This window comes from Diospyros lotus, chromosome 14 (genome assembly GCF_014633365.1).
Source record: "Diospyros lotus cultivar Yz01 chromosome 14, ASM1463336v1, whole genome shotgun sequence".
Classification (NCBI taxonomy): Eukaryota; Viridiplantae; Streptophyta; class Magnoliopsida; order Ericales; family Ebenaceae; genus Diospyros; species Diospyros lotus.
The window spans coordinates 15,029,935-15,048,995 of record NC_068351.1 but is presented as its reverse complement, the minus strand read 5'-3'; the positions used below and the strand labels follow the sequence as shown (position 1 = coordinate 15,048,995).

At 38.5% G+C, this 19,061-nt stretch overlaps 2 protein-coding genes across 4 annotated transcripts; one reads left to right on the top strand and one right to left on the bottom strand.

Moving 5' to 3' along the window:
• The first annotated feature begins 378 nt into the window (after positions 1-378).
• Positions 379-1,841, top strand: LOC127789900 (NDR1/HIN1-like protein 6). The gene has a single exon (XM_052318981.1). It carries the CDS (start codon positions 654-656, stop codon positions 1,404-1,406), a length of 753 nt encoding a protein of 250 aa, XP_052174941.1. The 5' UTR covers positions 379-653; the 3' UTR covers positions 1,407-1,841.
• Positions 1,533-19,061, bottom strand: LOC127789901 (sm-like protein LSM1B). 3 transcript variants are annotated; one of them, XM_052318984.1, is made up of 6 exons: positions 18,398-19,056; positions 5,820-5,888; positions 5,612-5,727; positions 5,455-5,517; positions 2,321-2,364; positions 1,533-1,898 (listed from the first exon to the last, which is right to left on the bottom strand). In XM_052318984.1, exons 1-5 carry the CDS (start codon positions 18,456-18,458, stop codon positions 2,326-2,328), a joined length of 348 nt encoding a protein of 115 aa, XP_052174944.1. In that variant the 5' UTR covers positions 18,459-19,056; the 3' UTR covers positions 1,533-1,898; positions 2,321-2,325. The 3 variants fall into 3 exon arrangements, with proteins under 3 accessions (XP_052174944.1, XP_052174943.1, XP_052174942.1); XM_052318983.1 differs by lacking the exon at positions 2,321-2,364 and having other exon boundaries at positions 18,398-19,034; XM_052318982.1 differs by lacking the exons at positions 1,533-1,898; positions 2,321-2,364 and adding an exon at positions 2,378-4,716 and having other exon boundaries at positions 18,398-19,061.

The window sequence follows — 19,061 nt, the reverse complement described above, 5'->3', positions numbered from 1 at the left end:
ACGTATACATATACTTTATATCTTTGCACGTGTATAGTATAAATGTATATCTATGTTTATATATAAACATACCTATATTTATAGGTACGCACATATAAATATTGTATAAATGTATCTACAGACATACCTATATTTGTGTACATATATTTATGTTTATAAATATTATATAATACATATAAATATTATATAAACATACCTATATTTATGTACGTGTATGTAAAACATATGCATGCACATATATCATACATGCATCTATGTAATAATAATAATAAATGTGTGTGCATATATAAATATTTTAACAAATATAGAAGAATTTGTTATTAATATATGATAATAAAATATTTTAAAATTAATATAAAATTAAATAGGGTGATTTGGCGGGGTGGTTTCTTGTTAGTCATGACCTCTTGCAACAATTTCCAACTATTTAGGAACTCCAAAAATCCGACAGCTTTCGTAGCTGACCTACCTACAGTTTTGCCCGGTAGCTGGCTGGCTTCTTACAAATTTGTTAGTAGGTGAGGCCGGTGAAGACTTCCTCCCCAACTCAGCCCCTCTCCGCTCCGGCGGACAAATCGCCACATTTACAACCCAACCCTTAATTTAACGGCCACTCACACACACATATATATCAGCTCAAGTAGAAAGCTTTGATGAGATGGAATAATCAAGGAATAACTGACAAACAAACAATGGCAGATCATCAGAAAATTCATCCGGTGGCTGCAGACGCGGGACGCGCTCGGCCATCGCAGCCCCTACTGCCACGCGGTTTGTCAGTCTCGGGAAAAGGTGACCCTGCAGCGGCGCCGAACAAGAAGAAGAGAAGCTGTTGCTGCAAATGTGTGTGCTGGACAATCACCCTCCTTGTCCTGATACTGATACTTCTAGGCACCACTGGAGGGATTCTTTACCTGGTTTTCCAGCCAAAGCTTCCCAATTACTCAGTAGACAGCCTCCGAATATCCGAGCTACGGCTCAACCTCGACATGAGCCTGTACGCCAAGTTCAACGTGAGGATCACGGCCACCAACCCAAACAAAAAGATCGGAATTTACTACCAGAAGGGGAGCTCGCTGGGAGTCTGGTACTCGGAGACTGAGCTCTGCCGGGGATCGCTGCCAAGATTCTACCAAGGTCACTGGAACACGACTGTGCTGAACGTGGCCTTAACGGGTCAGAATCAGTACGGAAGAACGTTGATGGCAGCGTTGCAGGAGCAGCAGCAGACCGGGAGAATACCGTTGGATCTGAAGGTGGATGTGCCAGTGAGAGTCGAACTTGGGAAGATGAAGTTGAGGAAGGTGAGGATCATCGGCGGTTGCTTGCTCATGGTGGATAGCCTGTCTGCAAACAATCTGATCAGCATAAAAGCCAGTTCCTGCAACTTCAGGGTCAAACTCTAAATTTAATCAGTTAGTAATTTGATTCATATAGAACCTATCTTGATTCTTCTTCTTTCTGAGTCGAAGCTTGCCATAGATGGAGAAACCAAAAACCAACCCGAAAGAAAAGAGAACAGAGCTCAAGGATTTCAAGTAAACAGAACATAAATGAATTAAAGGCTTGCTTTTTCCTTTGATAGCGAACAGACAAAAACACTATCTTTTCCAGCTTATAATACATATAGATATATAGTTGTTTTTCTTTCCCTTCTGGAATGTCACAAAAAGGTTCTGCATGCTTGTAGAACGACAGAAGCAAAACAAATGTCCATCCCGTTGTAGTTTCCCGGCACCAACCAGCCGCGATAATATTTGCGGGCAACAAGGCAGGGGATTAATGCAAAAAGGAGGATTGGATGTCATTAACACATGCATTTAATCCATATCGAGGAACTCCATCCTCTTTCTCATGGAACCTTTCAGATCGGTAGCCTCCCTTTCTGCTTTTTGTGCCTGTCATAAAGGACACATATAAGCATTCAACTGGCTGCCACGGGAATTTCAACACAAGCAATATGGGAGAAGAACAGAAAATGAATAACAGACAAATTTGAAAAGGAGAACCAGCACGTAGAGCATGCAGGAGACACTTGCAAAATTGACTAGAATTAGAAGTGTCATAACAAGTTGCTATTTTCAAATCAACTTCCACTCAGGTGAATGTCTGCCATGTAATCTTTTTGTGACAAAATTGCCTGAAGAGCACAAAATAATAATGGACTAGAGATTAGATCGGTATTGGCTGTAGGGGAGGTGCACTGCAAAGGGTGACGTTACTCAGACTAATCCATCAAATAATGCATTGACTTTTCAGCTCGAGAAATAGCTGCAGCTGCTCATGAAAATTAAGGATGAAAAGGCATTTCATGACTAACCTAATTCAAGGGGTATGACCACTTGAGCTAGCGTCACAAAGTTCCTGACAGGAACAACAATGGGGAATTAACACTAGTTACATCACAAATGCTTAATAATTTCTGAAATCACCTAAAGCAATCTTACATGCAAAGAAAATCCTGTACCAGCTTTGAACACGGATAGCAGGTAGCTCAGGAAAGTACAAAAATGCAAAAGACAGGTTGCTGTGCTGATAGAAGTATTTGCAAATGTTCTTTGTTATTTGATTGAGGAAATTGATGGTGTCAATCACCTAATTTGCATGGCAACCACTTACGCACCACAGCGATAAATGGCATTTGTAAGAATTGAGTTCATAATACAAACACAACATCAAAAGCTATTTATTTTCATGTGTGTCTTTCTAGGATTAATTTCAGGTCCACTTCCAGAGTTCTGGCAATTCTTGTTTACCACAACCAGGCCTGAAACTTAACCCTGGAAGAGGATTCATTCACCAACTCCACCACTGAACAGAGGGATATAGTCTTCAAGTTTATTGTAGGAACATACATGCCAAATGGTTTGCCTGTTAAGTGATGCACGCAAAGATATATACCAAGAGTCTTTGGATGTGTCTCCAAAAGGATATTCCACATGAGGTATCCAAAGGCGGGTCTCCATCTCTCAGCCATGTGAGATTTATGCATCAAATTACTATCATAATGCATGTTCAGGTCAAACTCAAACAAGATCAGGGAAGCAGGACAGAATCTGGACATCAGGTTAATGCATAGAAGAATATACCTTCAATATAGTGGTTTGCTTAAAATTAATTACTGAAAACCCAGTTCTGGAGGTAAGGCTACAAAATCAAAATTGTTTACTATATTGCACCACAGGAAATGTAGAAGACGTTTGCCTCAACATGATCATTCTAATGCATGCTAAATGTCAAGAGGCTAATTTACTTGTAGAAGACAACCTTGTCATTATCTAATCCTAATCCTGATGAGGTTAGCTATATAGGATAAGACTTATCCACATAGTAGTTTAACCCCATTCACATTCTCTCTGCTTTATACTTTTGCTTCTCTCCTCCTTTATATAGGATCGTGCTGCTTTGCCTTTCACCTACCCTCAACCATGCCAAGCACTTCTAGACAGTAAATTAGCTCCTTCCAAAACCAAAGTAAAACATATTTTTTGCCAATCGCTCTGCGGAGCAATAATCTTGTGCCTCATGGCTTCAAAGAAAAGAACCACTGGCTGGCAGACAGCAAACACAGCATCACAACAATAGAGCAGCCAAGAATGGGATCACTCTTATAGTGCACCACAACATAACAGGTAACAAATTCAGTTGCCTTGCCAACACATCCTGCCTGCTTGCTTAAGCAACCATAATATCTTCTGCACCTCTGCAAACTCTTCTCGTGACAATGCAACAAACCATTATATGAACCATGTTCGTTCCCCAGTTACTCAGAGTCCCCAACCCAAAAGAAGCTTGGTTGTCCTAACACATATAGTGCTTGTGCATGTCCAGTGCATTCCCATGCCATGAATAGCACCAACACATCAGGCATGGAGAGGGTGAGACCTTGTATAAATATTAACAAGTTCAGTATTCAGATTCCTGCTCTTCCTTGCCAAGAGCTTCACCCTCCCTATTCCGTGGAGCTAGAAAACATGCTATAGAATCTGTTCCATAACTCTCAAGTTTATTCCAGGGTGGAAGACTAAGCAGAGCACGTAGTTGGACTTGTGGACATGCAAGAAGAATGCAGTAGTGATCAAAACTTACAATTGAGGGAATTCTCCATCACTATGACTGATAACACTTAGGTGCGGTACACAACTTTATCCAGGGTCTGTAACCGGCCAGAAGGACAAGGTCTCCAAGTTGAAGAATGTTACAATGCTCCATATTAGCCAAGGAAGTCCAAAGTCCAAAGGCCTAACACAAAGGGATCAATATGCACATATGTTTCCAAGAGTAGCCTTTCAATGCTATGAACCAGTTGGCAAACAGACACAAAGGGAGTTCGAGGTACTTTTGCTTAACCATCAAGAGGCTAAATTAGGCAAGAAAGTTAAATGATAACATCAGTAAAGATAGTTAGCCTATAAAAAACACAAATGTTCTGACCAAATGGGGTTCAGCATCATGAACTGAAATAACCAAGCCAATAAGTAGGGTAACCAAACAGTTAAATGAAGAATGTATGGCAGTAGGTGGTTTGTTATACGAGCCATGAAGGGAGTCAGCTACCATGATCACCTTTATGAAGGGTAGAAAGTGCGCCCAATATTAGGTCTCTTTTTATGTCACAACCCACAAGTCAATGATGTTGAATTCAAGAGAGCTTCCACAGACAGAGCATCCATATACATTATGCGGCCCTTTGTCAAAATAGTCCAAACCCAAAGCCTAGGAAAGAGGCAAATAAAATTAGACATCGCAGCTTGCGATAAGTCCAAGTCAACCCTACAAGTGAACATGAATGCATCTCTATGATATTATTCCTATGGTTAAAAGAAGTTTGGAGGAAAAACAATGTCACCGGCCCTACTAGTACATCTCATGAAGTTTGTCTAGTTCAACAAACATGAAGAGGAAGAATTGGCCAATCCTAATATGTTCCAAGTTTACACTTAAGCTACATCACCAAAGTCAATGGTAAAACGTCCTAGAAGAAATCCCTACAAAAGAACTAGGAAGTAAAGGTGGAGATAGGAAAGGCAGAATTACACTAATTCCATTTCAATCCATCCCATACTTTTTTTTTTTTCACCTAAACTCCTAATCTAGCTTTAGACAAGTCACCTATCCAATTCATCATCCACATGGAACACAATTACCTAAATGAACAGCCAATTTTCAATATAGTTAAGCAGAAACTACTAGAAGTTTCAAGAGTAGAATGTGACAAGAAAACTTGAAACCAACAACTTATGCTATTTGCCTTAATATGAAGTAGGAGAGTGCAAGCTTAAGAGCTGTAAGATAAGATAGCATAGATTTGGCCAAATCTCAAGTTATTAAGGAAAGTTACCAAAAACACTAAATTGAAACATATGTGCAACAAACAATTAAGATTAGCTACTCAAGCAAGAGATCATAATATTGCATCAGAATACTATATGATCTTCACAAATATATGCATACCCTTTTTATCTCTGACTGTGAAACACGAGTCATGTGCGGGGGAAGCTCATCTTTCTCCAAGTCCTAAACAATTAGAAACAAATTAATTAGTAAGGCTAAAGGGAGTTTAATATAGTGATTCCTGAATGTGAATAAAGTAACATATAATAATTCATACCAGCTCACCGATTAAAACAACATTCTCCCCACGGATTACATACAGACCTAATGGAATGTCACAATAAAGATCACCTACAATAACTCGCTCACATGCTCCTTCAAGCACAGCATTGGCTGAAAATTAGCATTTTCAGTCAAGTGAACATTAAAATATTAGAATGTCAAAGCCAACACACAATGAGAGAGAGAGAGAGAAAAAACAGAACCAAATTGATCGAAAGAACGAAGTGTTCCCAACAGCTTTCTACCATCTCGTAGCAATACAAGAAGCTTCTCTGCAAAATATATACAAGACAAAATGAACAGATAAGCATCAGAGCCAAAGAACTAAAAATGGGGCCATAACCCAGCTTTTTTTTTTTTTTTTTTGGGGGGGGGGGGAGAGAAGAGGGGGTTGATTCATGTGACATCTCATACAGTGTTATTAAAGGCGCACCTAGGCGCAAGCCTGGCACCTAAAACCTAACCAAGTGGGCAAGATTTGCCCAAGCACGCCTAAGCGCACCCAAGCCCTCAGGCGCAACCTTGGGCTTAGGCGTGCCAAGGCTGCGCCTAGTTTGTTTTAATTTAATTTCAGTTTAATTTAGTTTAATTTTAGTATTTCTTGTTATATTTTAATGAAATCTAATCCTAATTCAAATTATACCTAAATAAAAGAAAGCAAGATATTTTGAAAAGCTGAAACAAAGAGACTTGAGATAGAAGAAATCCCAAAAGTTAAGTCTGCAACTGTCCTCTCCCTTGGACGACAGTCACAGCACAGCTCCAAGACAACCAAAACTCCTCTCGGCCCTCTCCCTTCTCGGCTTTCCTCTCCCTCTTCAAACGAACGGCTGCAATGGCACAACCCTCCCTTCTCGCTCAGCTCTCCTCTCCCTATTCAAATAGATAGCACAGCCACTCTTCTCGGCTCTCCTCTCCCTCTTCAAACGGACAACACCCTTCTTGGCTCTTCTTGCCCTCTTCAAACGAACAGCACAGCTCCACAACTTGTCTCCCTTCTCGACTCTCCTCTCTCTTCTTCAAACAGACGAACCAACTTTAGGTAGCAACGAGAAACAACAAACATCAAACAAAGGAAACAACAAACAATTTCCAGGTATGTTTGTTTATTGTTGTCTCCTCTCTTTATTTATTTTATAGTTTCGAGTTACAAGTTTCAACACAAAGAGCAACAGCCAGCAATTGATGATTTCTTATTGTTGTTGGATATTTGTTTGTTCTTGGAGGAGTTATTTTATTACTCCTAACAGTTTATTACTATTCTATAAATAGAATAGTGGTCAGCAACTCTCAATAGCATGAGTTGCATGGCTGCAATAACCCTTAGGCCTTAGCAATTCTGCCAATTTAATACTGTTCTTAAGATGGTCTTTAGAGTAGTATTGTTGTTGACATGTGAATCTTGCAGGAATCAAAAATTTAAAATGTCATCCAACACTATTGATCATAATCCTGATAGTAGCTCTGCTAGTAGAAGAAAAGATCCAGCATGGAAATATCATAGTTTGGTAAATCCAAAGACCTTAACACTTTCAAATGTAATTTTTGTGGGAAATTAACTAAAGAAGGTGTATACCGAGCCAAACAACACCTTGCTGGAGGTTATAGGAATGTTGAAATTTGTTCAAAATGTCCTCCTCATGTTAAAGACGAAATTATAGAGTTTATGTCAAAAAAGAAAGAGAAGAATGACTTTGATGATATGCCAAATTGATGCGGTCACCAATCAAGACCCGGCCCAAAGCTGACTCTCGACCACGCCGGAACAATATTTTAATACTTCTTAAGTTTTTAGAATTCTACTTGATTTAGGATTCAATTTCATATTTTTACTTGATTTAGGATTCTACTTCATGTTGGATTAAGATTTATTTCTATTAGGATTCTAGTTGGATTTTGTTTTCCAAATATTAGATGGATTTGGATTAGCCAAATACTATAAATATGCCTAGGATCTAGAGTTTGTAATCAAGTTTTTCTTAATCAAATTTCAGCAACCTATTTAGGTTTTCTTAACAAAACAGTCTTGTTTTTGCGTCTTCTTGAAAGCCAAGCTTCGGCCATTGAAGTTTGCTCTTTCAAGTGTTTATTTTGGTGTGTTTTCTTCACACTCGCGCTACACGCTGCGTCAGGTGGTATCAGAGCGGTTAATCAACCAATCAGATGGCCAATCTTGAAGGTAACGGTAGCAACCAGCCTCGTGACGGTGATCAGGGGTTGTCCGCAGTTTGGAGAGCAATTGAAGAACAGCGGGAAGTAACTCGTACTATCCAGCAGCGATTGGAGCAACATAGCAACCAATTGGGCACCTTACTACGAGTTGATGATGACAGGAACCTGAATAATGGGGTGAATCAAGCCGGAGCGGGAAGACCACCTATTAATCATGTCCTTGTTAATCCTAGAAGACCAATGATTGAAGATAGCGATGAAGAGGATGATTTTGGTCGAGCAATAGCTAACCCTGGTGGTAGAGGGGTTAGGAGGAATGCGCATCAGCACAACCACTGGAGCAACGATGAGTATAAACTAAAAGTTGATATTCCCACCTTTAGTGGAGATCTTGATATTGAGGGGTTCCTGGATTGGATCACTGAGGTTGACCGTTTTTTCGAATACATGGAGATCCCAGATGAACGACAAGTAAAGTTAGTGGCTTACAGGTTGAAGGGCGGTGCATCTGTTTGGTGGGAGCGATTAAGAGAAACGAGATTGAGGGAAGGCCGACAGCCAGTTCAGACATGGAGACGAATGAAGCAATTGTTAAGAGGTAGGTTTTTGCCCCCTAACTATGAACAATATATGTTTGAAGCTTATCAAAGATGTGCACAGGGAATGAAGAGTGTGAATGAATATACCTCTGAGTTTTTACGATTAGCGGAGAGAAACCAATTGTCAGAAAGTGACAATCAACAAGCAGCTCGTTACTTGAATGGATTGAAGCCTGCTATTCGTGATAAAATTGGAGTTCAGATGGTTCTAAGTGTGCAAGAAGCAAGGAACTTAGCTTTAAAGGCTGAGTTAATGTTGAGTGAGAGATCTCGTAATGACACCTATCGTCGGTATAATGGGAATGAAAATAAACAACCAGCTTTTGATAAAGGCAAGTCGGTTCAAGGAGCGCAACCCTCCAATCCACCCCATACAGTCAACCCTAATAAGGCTACAACGGGGGGAAACATTCGAGGTACTACTTCTAATCTTCCAAAATCCCCTAATCCTTATGCAAAGCCTATTCTTTTAAAATGTTTCAAGTGCAATGAGGTTGGGCATCGATCTAGTGATTGTCCAAGGAGGAAAACAGTTAACATTGTTGAAAAGGAAGAGGAAGATGTTGCTGAAAAGGAAGTATATTGCGGGCCTGATGGGGAGGATGATGAAGAAGATTATGGACATGGGCAATATACCTGTGTAGTGAGGAAGTTAATGCTATCTCAAAAGAATGAAGATACTACTCAACGGCATAAGCTTTTTCGCACGAGGTGTACGGTGAAAGGAAAAATCTTTGAGTTGATTATTGATAGTGGAAGTCAGGAGAACATCATAGGAAGAGACGTGGTGGCAAAGATGCAGTTAACTCCTGAAAAACATCCAAGCCCTTACATGATTGGATGGATCAAAGAAGTTGGTGGCATACATGTGAATGAACGTTGCAGGGTGCCTTTCTCTATCGGTAAGTACTCCGACGAAGTCTATTGTGATATTGTTGATATGGATGCTTGCCATATTTTATTTGGGAGGCCTTGGCAATTTGATTTGGATGCTAAGCACTCGGGTAGGAAGAACACATATCAGCTTAAGAAAGAAGGTGTGCGTTATACTTTGTTACCCATAGTGGAAAAGAATCAAACCAAAGCTTCTAAAGTGGAGGGGCGAAATTTTCTTACCATTACACATAAACACACAGAGTTTGTGAGGGAGTGTAAGGATACTCGAGAGGTTCACTTATTGGTTATCAAGGGAGAGAGTGTGAGTGAGCTACTGAAGGTAAATCAAATTCCAGTGGAGGTGCAGGGATTGTTGGAGGAATTTCATGATGTGGTTCCTGAGGAGTTGCCTAATGAGCTACCTCCTATGAGAGATATTCAACACCACATTGACTTGGTTCCTGGTGCTAGCTTGCCTAACCTACCACACTACAGGATGAGTCCTAGGGAGAATGAGATTTTGCGTGAGCAGGTAGAGGAATTGTTGAGAAAAGGGCACATTCAGACTAGCATGAGTCCATGTGCAGTGCCAGCATTATCGACACCAAAGAAAGATGGAAGTTGGAGGATGTGTGTTGACAGTAGAGCCATCAACAAAATTACTATTGGGTACAAATTTCCAATTCCTAGGCTCGACGACATGCTTGATCAACTTGATGGGGCTGTGATTTTTTCCAAAATTGACCTTAGAAGTGGTTATCATCAAATTAGAATTCGACCTGGAGATGAGTGGAAGACAGCTTTCAAGACAAGAAATGGGTTGTTTGAGTGGTTAGTCATGCCCTTTGGACTAACCAATGCACCAAGCACTTTCATGAGACTAATGAACCAAGTATTACGCCCTTTCATTGGTAAATTCGTTGTGGTGTATTTTGATGATATTTTGATATACAGTAAGTCTATTAATGAGCATGAGAGGCATATTCGAGAGGTGTTGAGTGTGTTGAGGGAAAACAAACTTTATGCTAATTTGAAGAAGTGTACTTTTATGAGTGAGAGCTTGTTGTTCTTGGGCTTTGTTATAAGTAAAGATGGCGTAAAGGTAGATGAGGAAAAAGTGCGAGCTATTAGAGAGTGGCCAACTCCTAAAAATGTCAGTGATGTGCGAAGTTTCCATGGGTTAGCAACTTTCTATAGGCGGTTTATCAAACACTTTAGTAGTATTGTGGCTCCAATTACTGAGTGTTTAAAGAAAGGAAAGTTCCATTGGGGTGAAGAACAAGAGCAAAGTTTCACCTTGATAAAAGATAAATTATGTACCGCTCCTGTCTTAGCTTTGCCAAGCTTTGACAAATTGTTTGAGGTTGAGTGTGATGCGAGTGGAGTGGGTATAGGTGCTGTGTTGTCCCAAGAGAAGAGACCAATTGCATTTTTCAGTGAGAAGTTGTGTGAAGCCAGAAGAAAGTGGTCTACTTATGATAAGGAGTTTTATGCAGTAGTGAGGGCTCTTAAGATATGGGAACATTACTTGATTGCCAAAGAATTTGTTCTTTACACGGATCACCAAGCTCTTAAGTACTTGAGTAGCCAAAGGCAATTGAGGAGTGATATGCATGCTAGATGGTCTGCTTTTATTGATAAATTTCCATATAAAATTGTACATAAGTCGGGACAACATAATCGAGTGGCAGACGCTTTGAGTAGGCGTGTGGATTTGATCAAGACCCTTAGTGTTGAGATTGTTGGGTTTGAGTGCTTGAAAGAATTATATGCGACAGACGAGGATTTCAAACATGTGTGGGAACAATGCATGTCTCAGCAACCATCAAGAGATTTTTATGTGCATGATGGGTTTCTCATGAAGGGAAATCAGTTGTGCATCCCTTGCACATCTCTTCGTGAGAAAATTATTCGGGATTTGCATGGTGGTGGCTTAGCAGGGCATCTTGGCAGAGACAAGACTATTGAAGCTGTTATGGGAAGGTATTATTGGCCAAGAGCAAGGAGAGATGTTTCTATTATTGTGGCGAGGTGTTATATATGTCAAACAGCTAAGGGGCACTCTTCTAACGCCGGTCTTTACATGCCATTGCCTGTTCCCAATGCTATTTGGGAAGATTTGTCTATGGACTTCGTGTTGGGTCTACCGCGAACCCAACGAGGTATGGATTCTGTTTTTGTAGTGGTTGACAGGTTTTCCAAGATGGCGCACTTTCTCCCATGCAAGAAGACGGCAGATGCAGTAGCTACAGCCAAACTGTTTTTCAAGGAGATTGTTAGACTACATGGAGTCCCTAAAACTATTACTTCGGATCGTGATACAAGGTTTTTGAGTCACTTCTGGATTACCTTGTGGAGAATGTTCGATTCATCTTTGAATTTCAGTAGCACAGCACATCCCCAGACTGATGGACAAACAGAGGTGGTGAATCGTACCTTAGGAAATTTGATTCGCAGTGTTTGCAAAGACAAGCCAAGACAATGGGACCTAGTCATAGCTCAAGCAGAATTTGCCTACAACAACGTCGTACATAGCTCAACAGGAAGATCACCATTCTCTATCGTATACATGAAAGTTCCTAATCATGCATTGGATTTGGTAAAATTGCCAAAGGTACCAGGTTTCAGTGTTGCAGCCAGTGACTTAGCCGAACACGTTCAAGCAGTTCAGGAAGATGTCAGGCAAAAGTTGCACGAGGCGAATAAGAAGTACAAGGCAGCAGCTGACAAGCATAGGAAGCACAAGGTATTTGCGGTTGGAGATGAAGTCATGATATTCTTGAAAAAGGAACGGATTCCTACAGGACAACAGAACAAGCTCAAGCCAAAGAAGTATGGTCCTTACAAGATTACAAAGAAGATCAATGATAATGCTTATGTTGTGGATTTGCCAAATCATATGGGTATTTCCAAAACATTCAATGTTGCTGATCTTTCTTTGTATTTGCCGGAAGTTGAGTTGTCATACCCAGATCATAATTCGAGGACGAATTCTTCTCAAGTGGAGGTGAATGATGCGGTCACCAATCAAGACCCAGCCCAAAGCTGACTCTCGACCACGCCGGAACAATATTTTAATACTTCTTAAGTTTTTAGAATTCTACTTGATTTAGGATTCAATTTCATATTTCTACTTGATTTAGGATTCTACTTCATGTTGGATTAAGATTTATTTCTATTAGGATTCTAGTTGGATTTTGTTTTCCAAATATTAGATGGATTTGGATTAGCCAAATACTATAAATATGCCTAGGATCTAGAGTTTGTAATCAAGTTTTTCTTAATCAAATTTCAGCAACCTATTTAGGTTTTCTTAGCAAAACAGTCTTGTTTTTGCGTCTTCTTGAAAGCCAAGCTTCGGCCATTGAAGTTTGCTCTTTCAAGTGTTTATTTTGGTGTGTTTTCTTCACACTCGCGCTACACGCTGCGTCACAAATTTTGATGATATTGACACACTAGGAGATGATGTTGATGAAATGGACGTAGGGGCCTTCCAAAGCCGTGGTAAAAGGCTTATGCAAGGACAAGCATCATCTATGCAACAAAAAAAACAAAGGCAACAGCAAAAAGGGCCTCTTGATTTGTTTTTATCTACTAAACCTAAAGTGAGTAATCAAAAGAATGCAACAGGAAAGCAAACTACAATAGAAAGTCATGTTAACAAAGAGTTGAGAGAGAATGCATGTGTTTGGTTTAGTAGATGGATGTATGAAGCTGGTATACCATTTAATGCAGTAAATTACCCTAGTTTTAAGCCAATGATGGAGGCTGTTGCGCGAGCTGGTCCAGGAATGAAACCCCCAAGTTTTCATGAGGTTAGAGTACCTTATCTTAAGAAGGAGGTGAAACACACAAAAGAAATTATGAAGAGTCATAGGAAGGAATGGGCAAGATATGGATGTACAATCATGTATGATGGTTGGAAGGATAAGCGAGATAGGTCTTTGCTCAACTTTTTGGTAAATAGTCCAAAGGGGAGTGTGTTTATTGAATTTATTGATACATCTTCCTACGCTAAAGATGGAATGAAACTTTACCAATTGCTTGATCGATTTGTGGAGGAGATAGGAGAAGCAAATGTCGTTCAAGTTGTAACTGATAATGCTTTAGCTAATGTTCTAGCTGGTAAGTTTTACTTTTACTAATTTATTTTTTTCTTTTTAACTTTTACTGAAATTAAGGAATATTTTTTTCCTTGAATTAATGTCTTGTAGGAGAATTCTTAATGACTAAGCACAAGAATTTGTATTGGACACCGTGTGCTGCCCATTGTTTGGACTTGATGTTGGAGGACATTTTTAAAATTCCTAGACTTAAGAGCACATTTCAGAAGGCATGTTCAGTCAATTGGTACTTATATAGCTCTGCACAAGTATTAAATATGATGAGATCATTTACACAAAAAAGAAAGATGCTCAGACCTGGGAAAACAAGGTTTGCCACAGCTTTCCTCACCCTTTCAAGATTTCATAAACAAAAAGCTAATTTGAGGAAGATGTTCACTTCAGAAGAGTGGACTAACTCTAGATTTGCAAAGGAAACACGAAGTAAGCAAGCAGCTCAAACAATGCTCCAGGAATCATTTTGGAAAAATATTCTTTTTGCTCTCAAGGTGTCTGGGCCTCTTGTCAAAGTGCTTAAGAGTGGTGGATAATGAGGACAAACCTGTTATGCCTAATATTTATGAGGCTATGGATAGGGCAAAAGAAGCCATTGCAAAATCTTTTGATGATGAGAGCAAATACGAGAAAATATTTGAAATCATTGATGAGAGATGGAATGTTCAGTTGCATCATCTTTTACATGCAGCTGGATATTATTTGAATCCAGCATTTTTTTACTCAAATGAAAGTATTATACAAGACAACGAGGTTATTGAAAGGTTGTATGCTTGCATAGAGAGGCTCGTTCCCACTGCAGAAGTGCAAGACAAACTTTCAAAGGAGTTGAGCTTTTATAAGAATTTTGAAGGGTTATTTGCCAAACAAATATGTATTAAAGGAAGGAATCAATTATCACTAGGTAACATGATTTTCTAAATTATCTAATTTAGATTAGATCAATAATCTATATTTTTAATTGCTAATTTGTATGTGTTTTTCCCAGTTGAATGGTGGTCTCAATTTGGTACTAGAACCCCTAATTTGCAAAAGTTTGCCATGAAGATTTGTAGTCTCACTTGTAGCTCTTCAAGCTGTGAAAGAAATTGAAGTATCTTTGAGCATGTAAGCATTTCAATCTTATTAGTAATATTAAGTATTAACTAGATGATTTCTTATATCTTTTAACTTACTAATTCTAATTTAATTATTATGGCAGCTTCATAACAAAAAGAGAAACCGATTGGAGCAACGTCTTAATGATTTGGTATTTGTGAAGTATAATAGAGTTTTGAGACGTCGCTTCAATTTACGTAAATCAATAGATCCCATTTCCTTGGATAAAATTGATGAAAGTAATGAGTGGTTGCTTGGGACAATTGACCAACTTGATGATTTAGATAATGAACTTGTACATGAGGGCGATGATTTGACATAGGCTGATGTTTCTAGAGCTTCCGGTGTTGAAAAAGCTCACTATGCAACTAGATCAAATGTTCCAACTCCAAATTTGACAAAAGAGAAAAAGAAGGGCTACTACTTCAAATGCTCCAATTGAACTTGATGAAGATGAAGATGAAGAGAGATATGATGTGGAAGAAGAGGATATTAGAGATGATGTTTTTGATGATGGGAATATGGAAATGTTAGATCTTGATGTTGACAACGAGGATGATTTTTAGATTATCTAATCTTAATTAAGATTTAAGATCTACAAACCTCTTTTGGATTTAATATAATTTTAGTTAAAGACTTTTCTTACAAATTTTTTTAACTTCTGTGATACTTATATTTTGGTTGCTGAAATATGTTTGGATTTGTTGCGCTAGAATTCACAGGTATGTAACTTGTTTTAATATTTATTTCTCTTAGTAGTTAGCATATGTTGAATTTTTTATTTTTTTTATAACATGCTTGTTAAAATATTACTATAAGTTATGACTTATTTTATACATTTTTCTTTAACTAGGACATATATTTTTATTTTATTTTATTTTAATTTGCGCCTAGTTCCACCAGGCTCGCACCTCGCCTTCCACCTTGTGCCTCAAGCTCCAAGACCCTTGTGTACCTTAGTGCGCCTTACGCCTTTAATAACACTAATCTCATAGTTTTGGAGCCAATTTTTAGCCACATCGATCATTAACTGTGAACCTTCTTAAATGGACCATTGTACAGTCCCATTTTCAAAATAGTTGGATTCCAAACGAATGGAAAATAGTGAGGTTGCAACCATCAATAGTGATGCACTACACTGCTTGCATTGCATATGGTGAAAAATGAGTGTGTCATCCATAAAATCAAGGAATGATGGTTAAAATGGAAATGTGCATTTGAAGTTTTAAGTGATAGAAAGATTTTTTTAAAAAGAAAATGTGTAAGACAACTATAAAACTATCTTTGTTCTATAACACAAATTTGGGCAATAAAGCTCCAACACGTGCAAAATTTGTGTAACAAAAATGAGGTTTTTAAGATAAATGTGGGTCATAGAAAAATAGATAAAATTAAAAATAAGGTTATCTGAAATCAAATTGGAATGACTCCTATTGAAAATAAGATACATGAGTTATACAACAACAACATATCCAGCGTTTATCCCACTATGTGACGTCAGCTACATGAATTCTAGATTTTCATGTATTTCTGTCATTTGTCATATCTTCATTTAAGCCCATACACTTCATATCAAACTTTAATGTCTCTCTCAAAATCTTCATACACGAGCTATGATTAAGATAATTTGGCCATGTGAGAAAAAGACCAATAGAGGCTTGTGTGAGGAGAATGGATGGAATGGAACAAGTTTCTAGCAAAACATTGTACGAAGATCGAGAAAAACTTAGGTACGATATGAGTTATAAGGGCCTTATAGAAGATAAGGTCATAAGGACATGTATAGAAATGACTGGTGAGCTAGAATTCATGTAGTCAATCCTACATAAAACTTGATATGTTGGTAATTACTATCTTAATAATTTACATGTACTAGCAGTTAGATAATGAAAAAATAGTGATCTATAAACATGTATCTTAACATGTCCAACATGTGTATCAAAGACATGTTGGAAACAAATACACCACTAACTTGGTTAGGGTAAGGCGTAGTTGATGATGATGTAGTTCACTTATAGATCTTAATCCTCTATATTATGACATTATATCATATTATAATTTTTACTAAGGAAAACAAATAGAAACATTTACATGTATAACAGTATAAGCGCATATGCACATAAAAATGAAAGTAACATAGATATCTCTTTGTTTCATGAAAGGTAGACAGAAGATTAAAAACACAGTTAACTGTGTAATCTATAATTTGGCAGCCTTGGAGACACAGGCAGCTGGGGGAGGAGGGTGGGATATCTTAGAAGACCAAGATAATCATACAACTAATGAATGGCTAACCTATATATCATGTAAACATAGATTCATGGTAGAGATTTTAGCAAGGTAAAGGAGAGGGAACTTCCCAATACATGAACTTCTTTTGTAGATTTTTATACAATTAGACTAGTAGACTACCCTAGGTTTTGTGTAAGTGGCATTGCGTCCCTACTTGCTTCTAGAGGATTCATTGTTGACAAAGTGAAAAAACATGTCTCGCAAGGAAAAACAAAGATCAACCTAGCCTACAAGTCACTTCACGTTGACATTCAATGAGGTTGAGGGACTTTGCAGAATTCAGCAACTGAATCCGCATGTCCTTTACAACTGAATTATTACTACACCATGCAAATATTGACTTTGGATTCTTTAGTAGGCAAACAGGTATGGCATAAAGATGCTACAAAAGCCAACAATAGAGAGAGACACATTGAGGAGGTTTCTATAAAGAATGGTCAAAGTTTTAGGTGTAATGACTATTCTTGTTAACTAGTTATTCAGCAATACTACAATTGAACTCTAATTATGTCTTCCACTAGTGCTTATAGCATGATAGTGCTGTGTAAATTCAATAGGCAAAAAATAATTGCAATAATAAAAGAAGTCTAGGTTTGTTGTGTTTCATATTATACAAGAGTTGGTTTCACAATATCAACTAAGTGATGAAACATGACCATATCCATCATCTTCTTTCTCCATCACTCATGAAAATTTTCCATATGAAGATGATGTTGGAACTTCATGTCATCATTCCCTAGCTAGAGTGTTGTGTCGAGAAGGGCATCCAACATAAAGCTTTGCCACAATCTTCTCTAGCATGGATTTGTATTGTTAATGTCACTTTAGGAAGTCAATTGAGATTATGAATGTCATGCCACTGATCCTAATTTCATTAGAATAAGGTGCAGTTAATGATGAATAATGAAACATGTCCAAGATGTGCTAATAAATCAACAAGCATGTCAGAGAAGATTGCAAGCAACTAATGATACTGAAATCATTCCTTCAAAGGTATACTTCTATCAACAGGGTCTCAATAACCTCAGAACAAGATGATGAACCAGCCATTCTGCAAAATTCTGCATTTGACACAAAATGAAAACCAACGAAACACCAGTTAACTGCCTAAATTCTGCTTCCCTTTTTGTGCTTCATAGCAGATCCAAATCCCTCCTCAATTTGAACATGCTATTGTCAGTTGGCTGGCTCATGCACAATCACTAGTTACCTTGGATCAATTATCTTACAAACAAGCACGCATTTGAGATGTAGAAGAATTCATAACATGTGACTGAAATAATTTATTAACATTAAATCATCAACGAAACTGTCCATTTTATTCTATCGGCCTTTTCACATACATAGGCCCGCGCCCGTCCATTCTTTTGCACAACATAATATGTTAATATGATTCTGCTGCTAAATTATTGGGTAAAAATACATTTATTCACGTTTCCATCACTGGTTTGTGAAGTTCTTTTTTCTTTTTACATCAAGATGACCAAGAAACAACTTTTTCGTATACTACTAATATGGCGCCAAAAACCGAATCTTCAGCCCAACATCTTTCTAGAATTGCCTTAAATTTTTTACACAATGTTTCAAATCAGACGTTAGACAAGAGAAAAGTGCTTAGAATCTTACTATCAAGATAGCTGGCAAGAGAAGTTGATAGATGGATATCTTCAGGTCCTGCCCAAGACATTGATCTCAAAGTTTTCCGGTATCTGAAAAGCCGCCGAAAAAGCCTCCAAAATCGAAACAAATGGCATTGGCAACTCAGATTCTCTCTGATGCTTAACAAGACTCCCCAATAACGCAAACTAGGCCCGAACAAACAACAAAACACTGCATCTGATAGCCTCGAATTAACCCAAACCCTACTGAGCAAACACCAAACTTCGAACAGCACAGTTCCTGAGATCTAAAAGAACCTAGCTTTGACCAACATCAAAACCCTAGAACACCAAGAACTACAAAGACTGACTTTGGGTTCTCTTCAGGATTGATGTAACTAATCAGATCCGGTCGCAGCGGAAGACCTTGGAGAGAAAACAGGAAAGAAAAAGCGGGGAAAAGAGGGAGAAAAGAAGCGGAAACGCCGGGAAGTAATTAATAACGAAGGGAATTGAATTAGGCAAGACCGGCTAGGGTTTGGAGTTTCCGGTGACCTCACGCCTCCAGACCTTCCCGTTGTTGGCAAAACACGGATTCGTTTTGCTCTCTCTACAGTCTACACTCTGCATAGGCACTGGATTATGAGCGAGCCGGAGATTCATTTATTTACACATAGCACCCTTTCACTTTG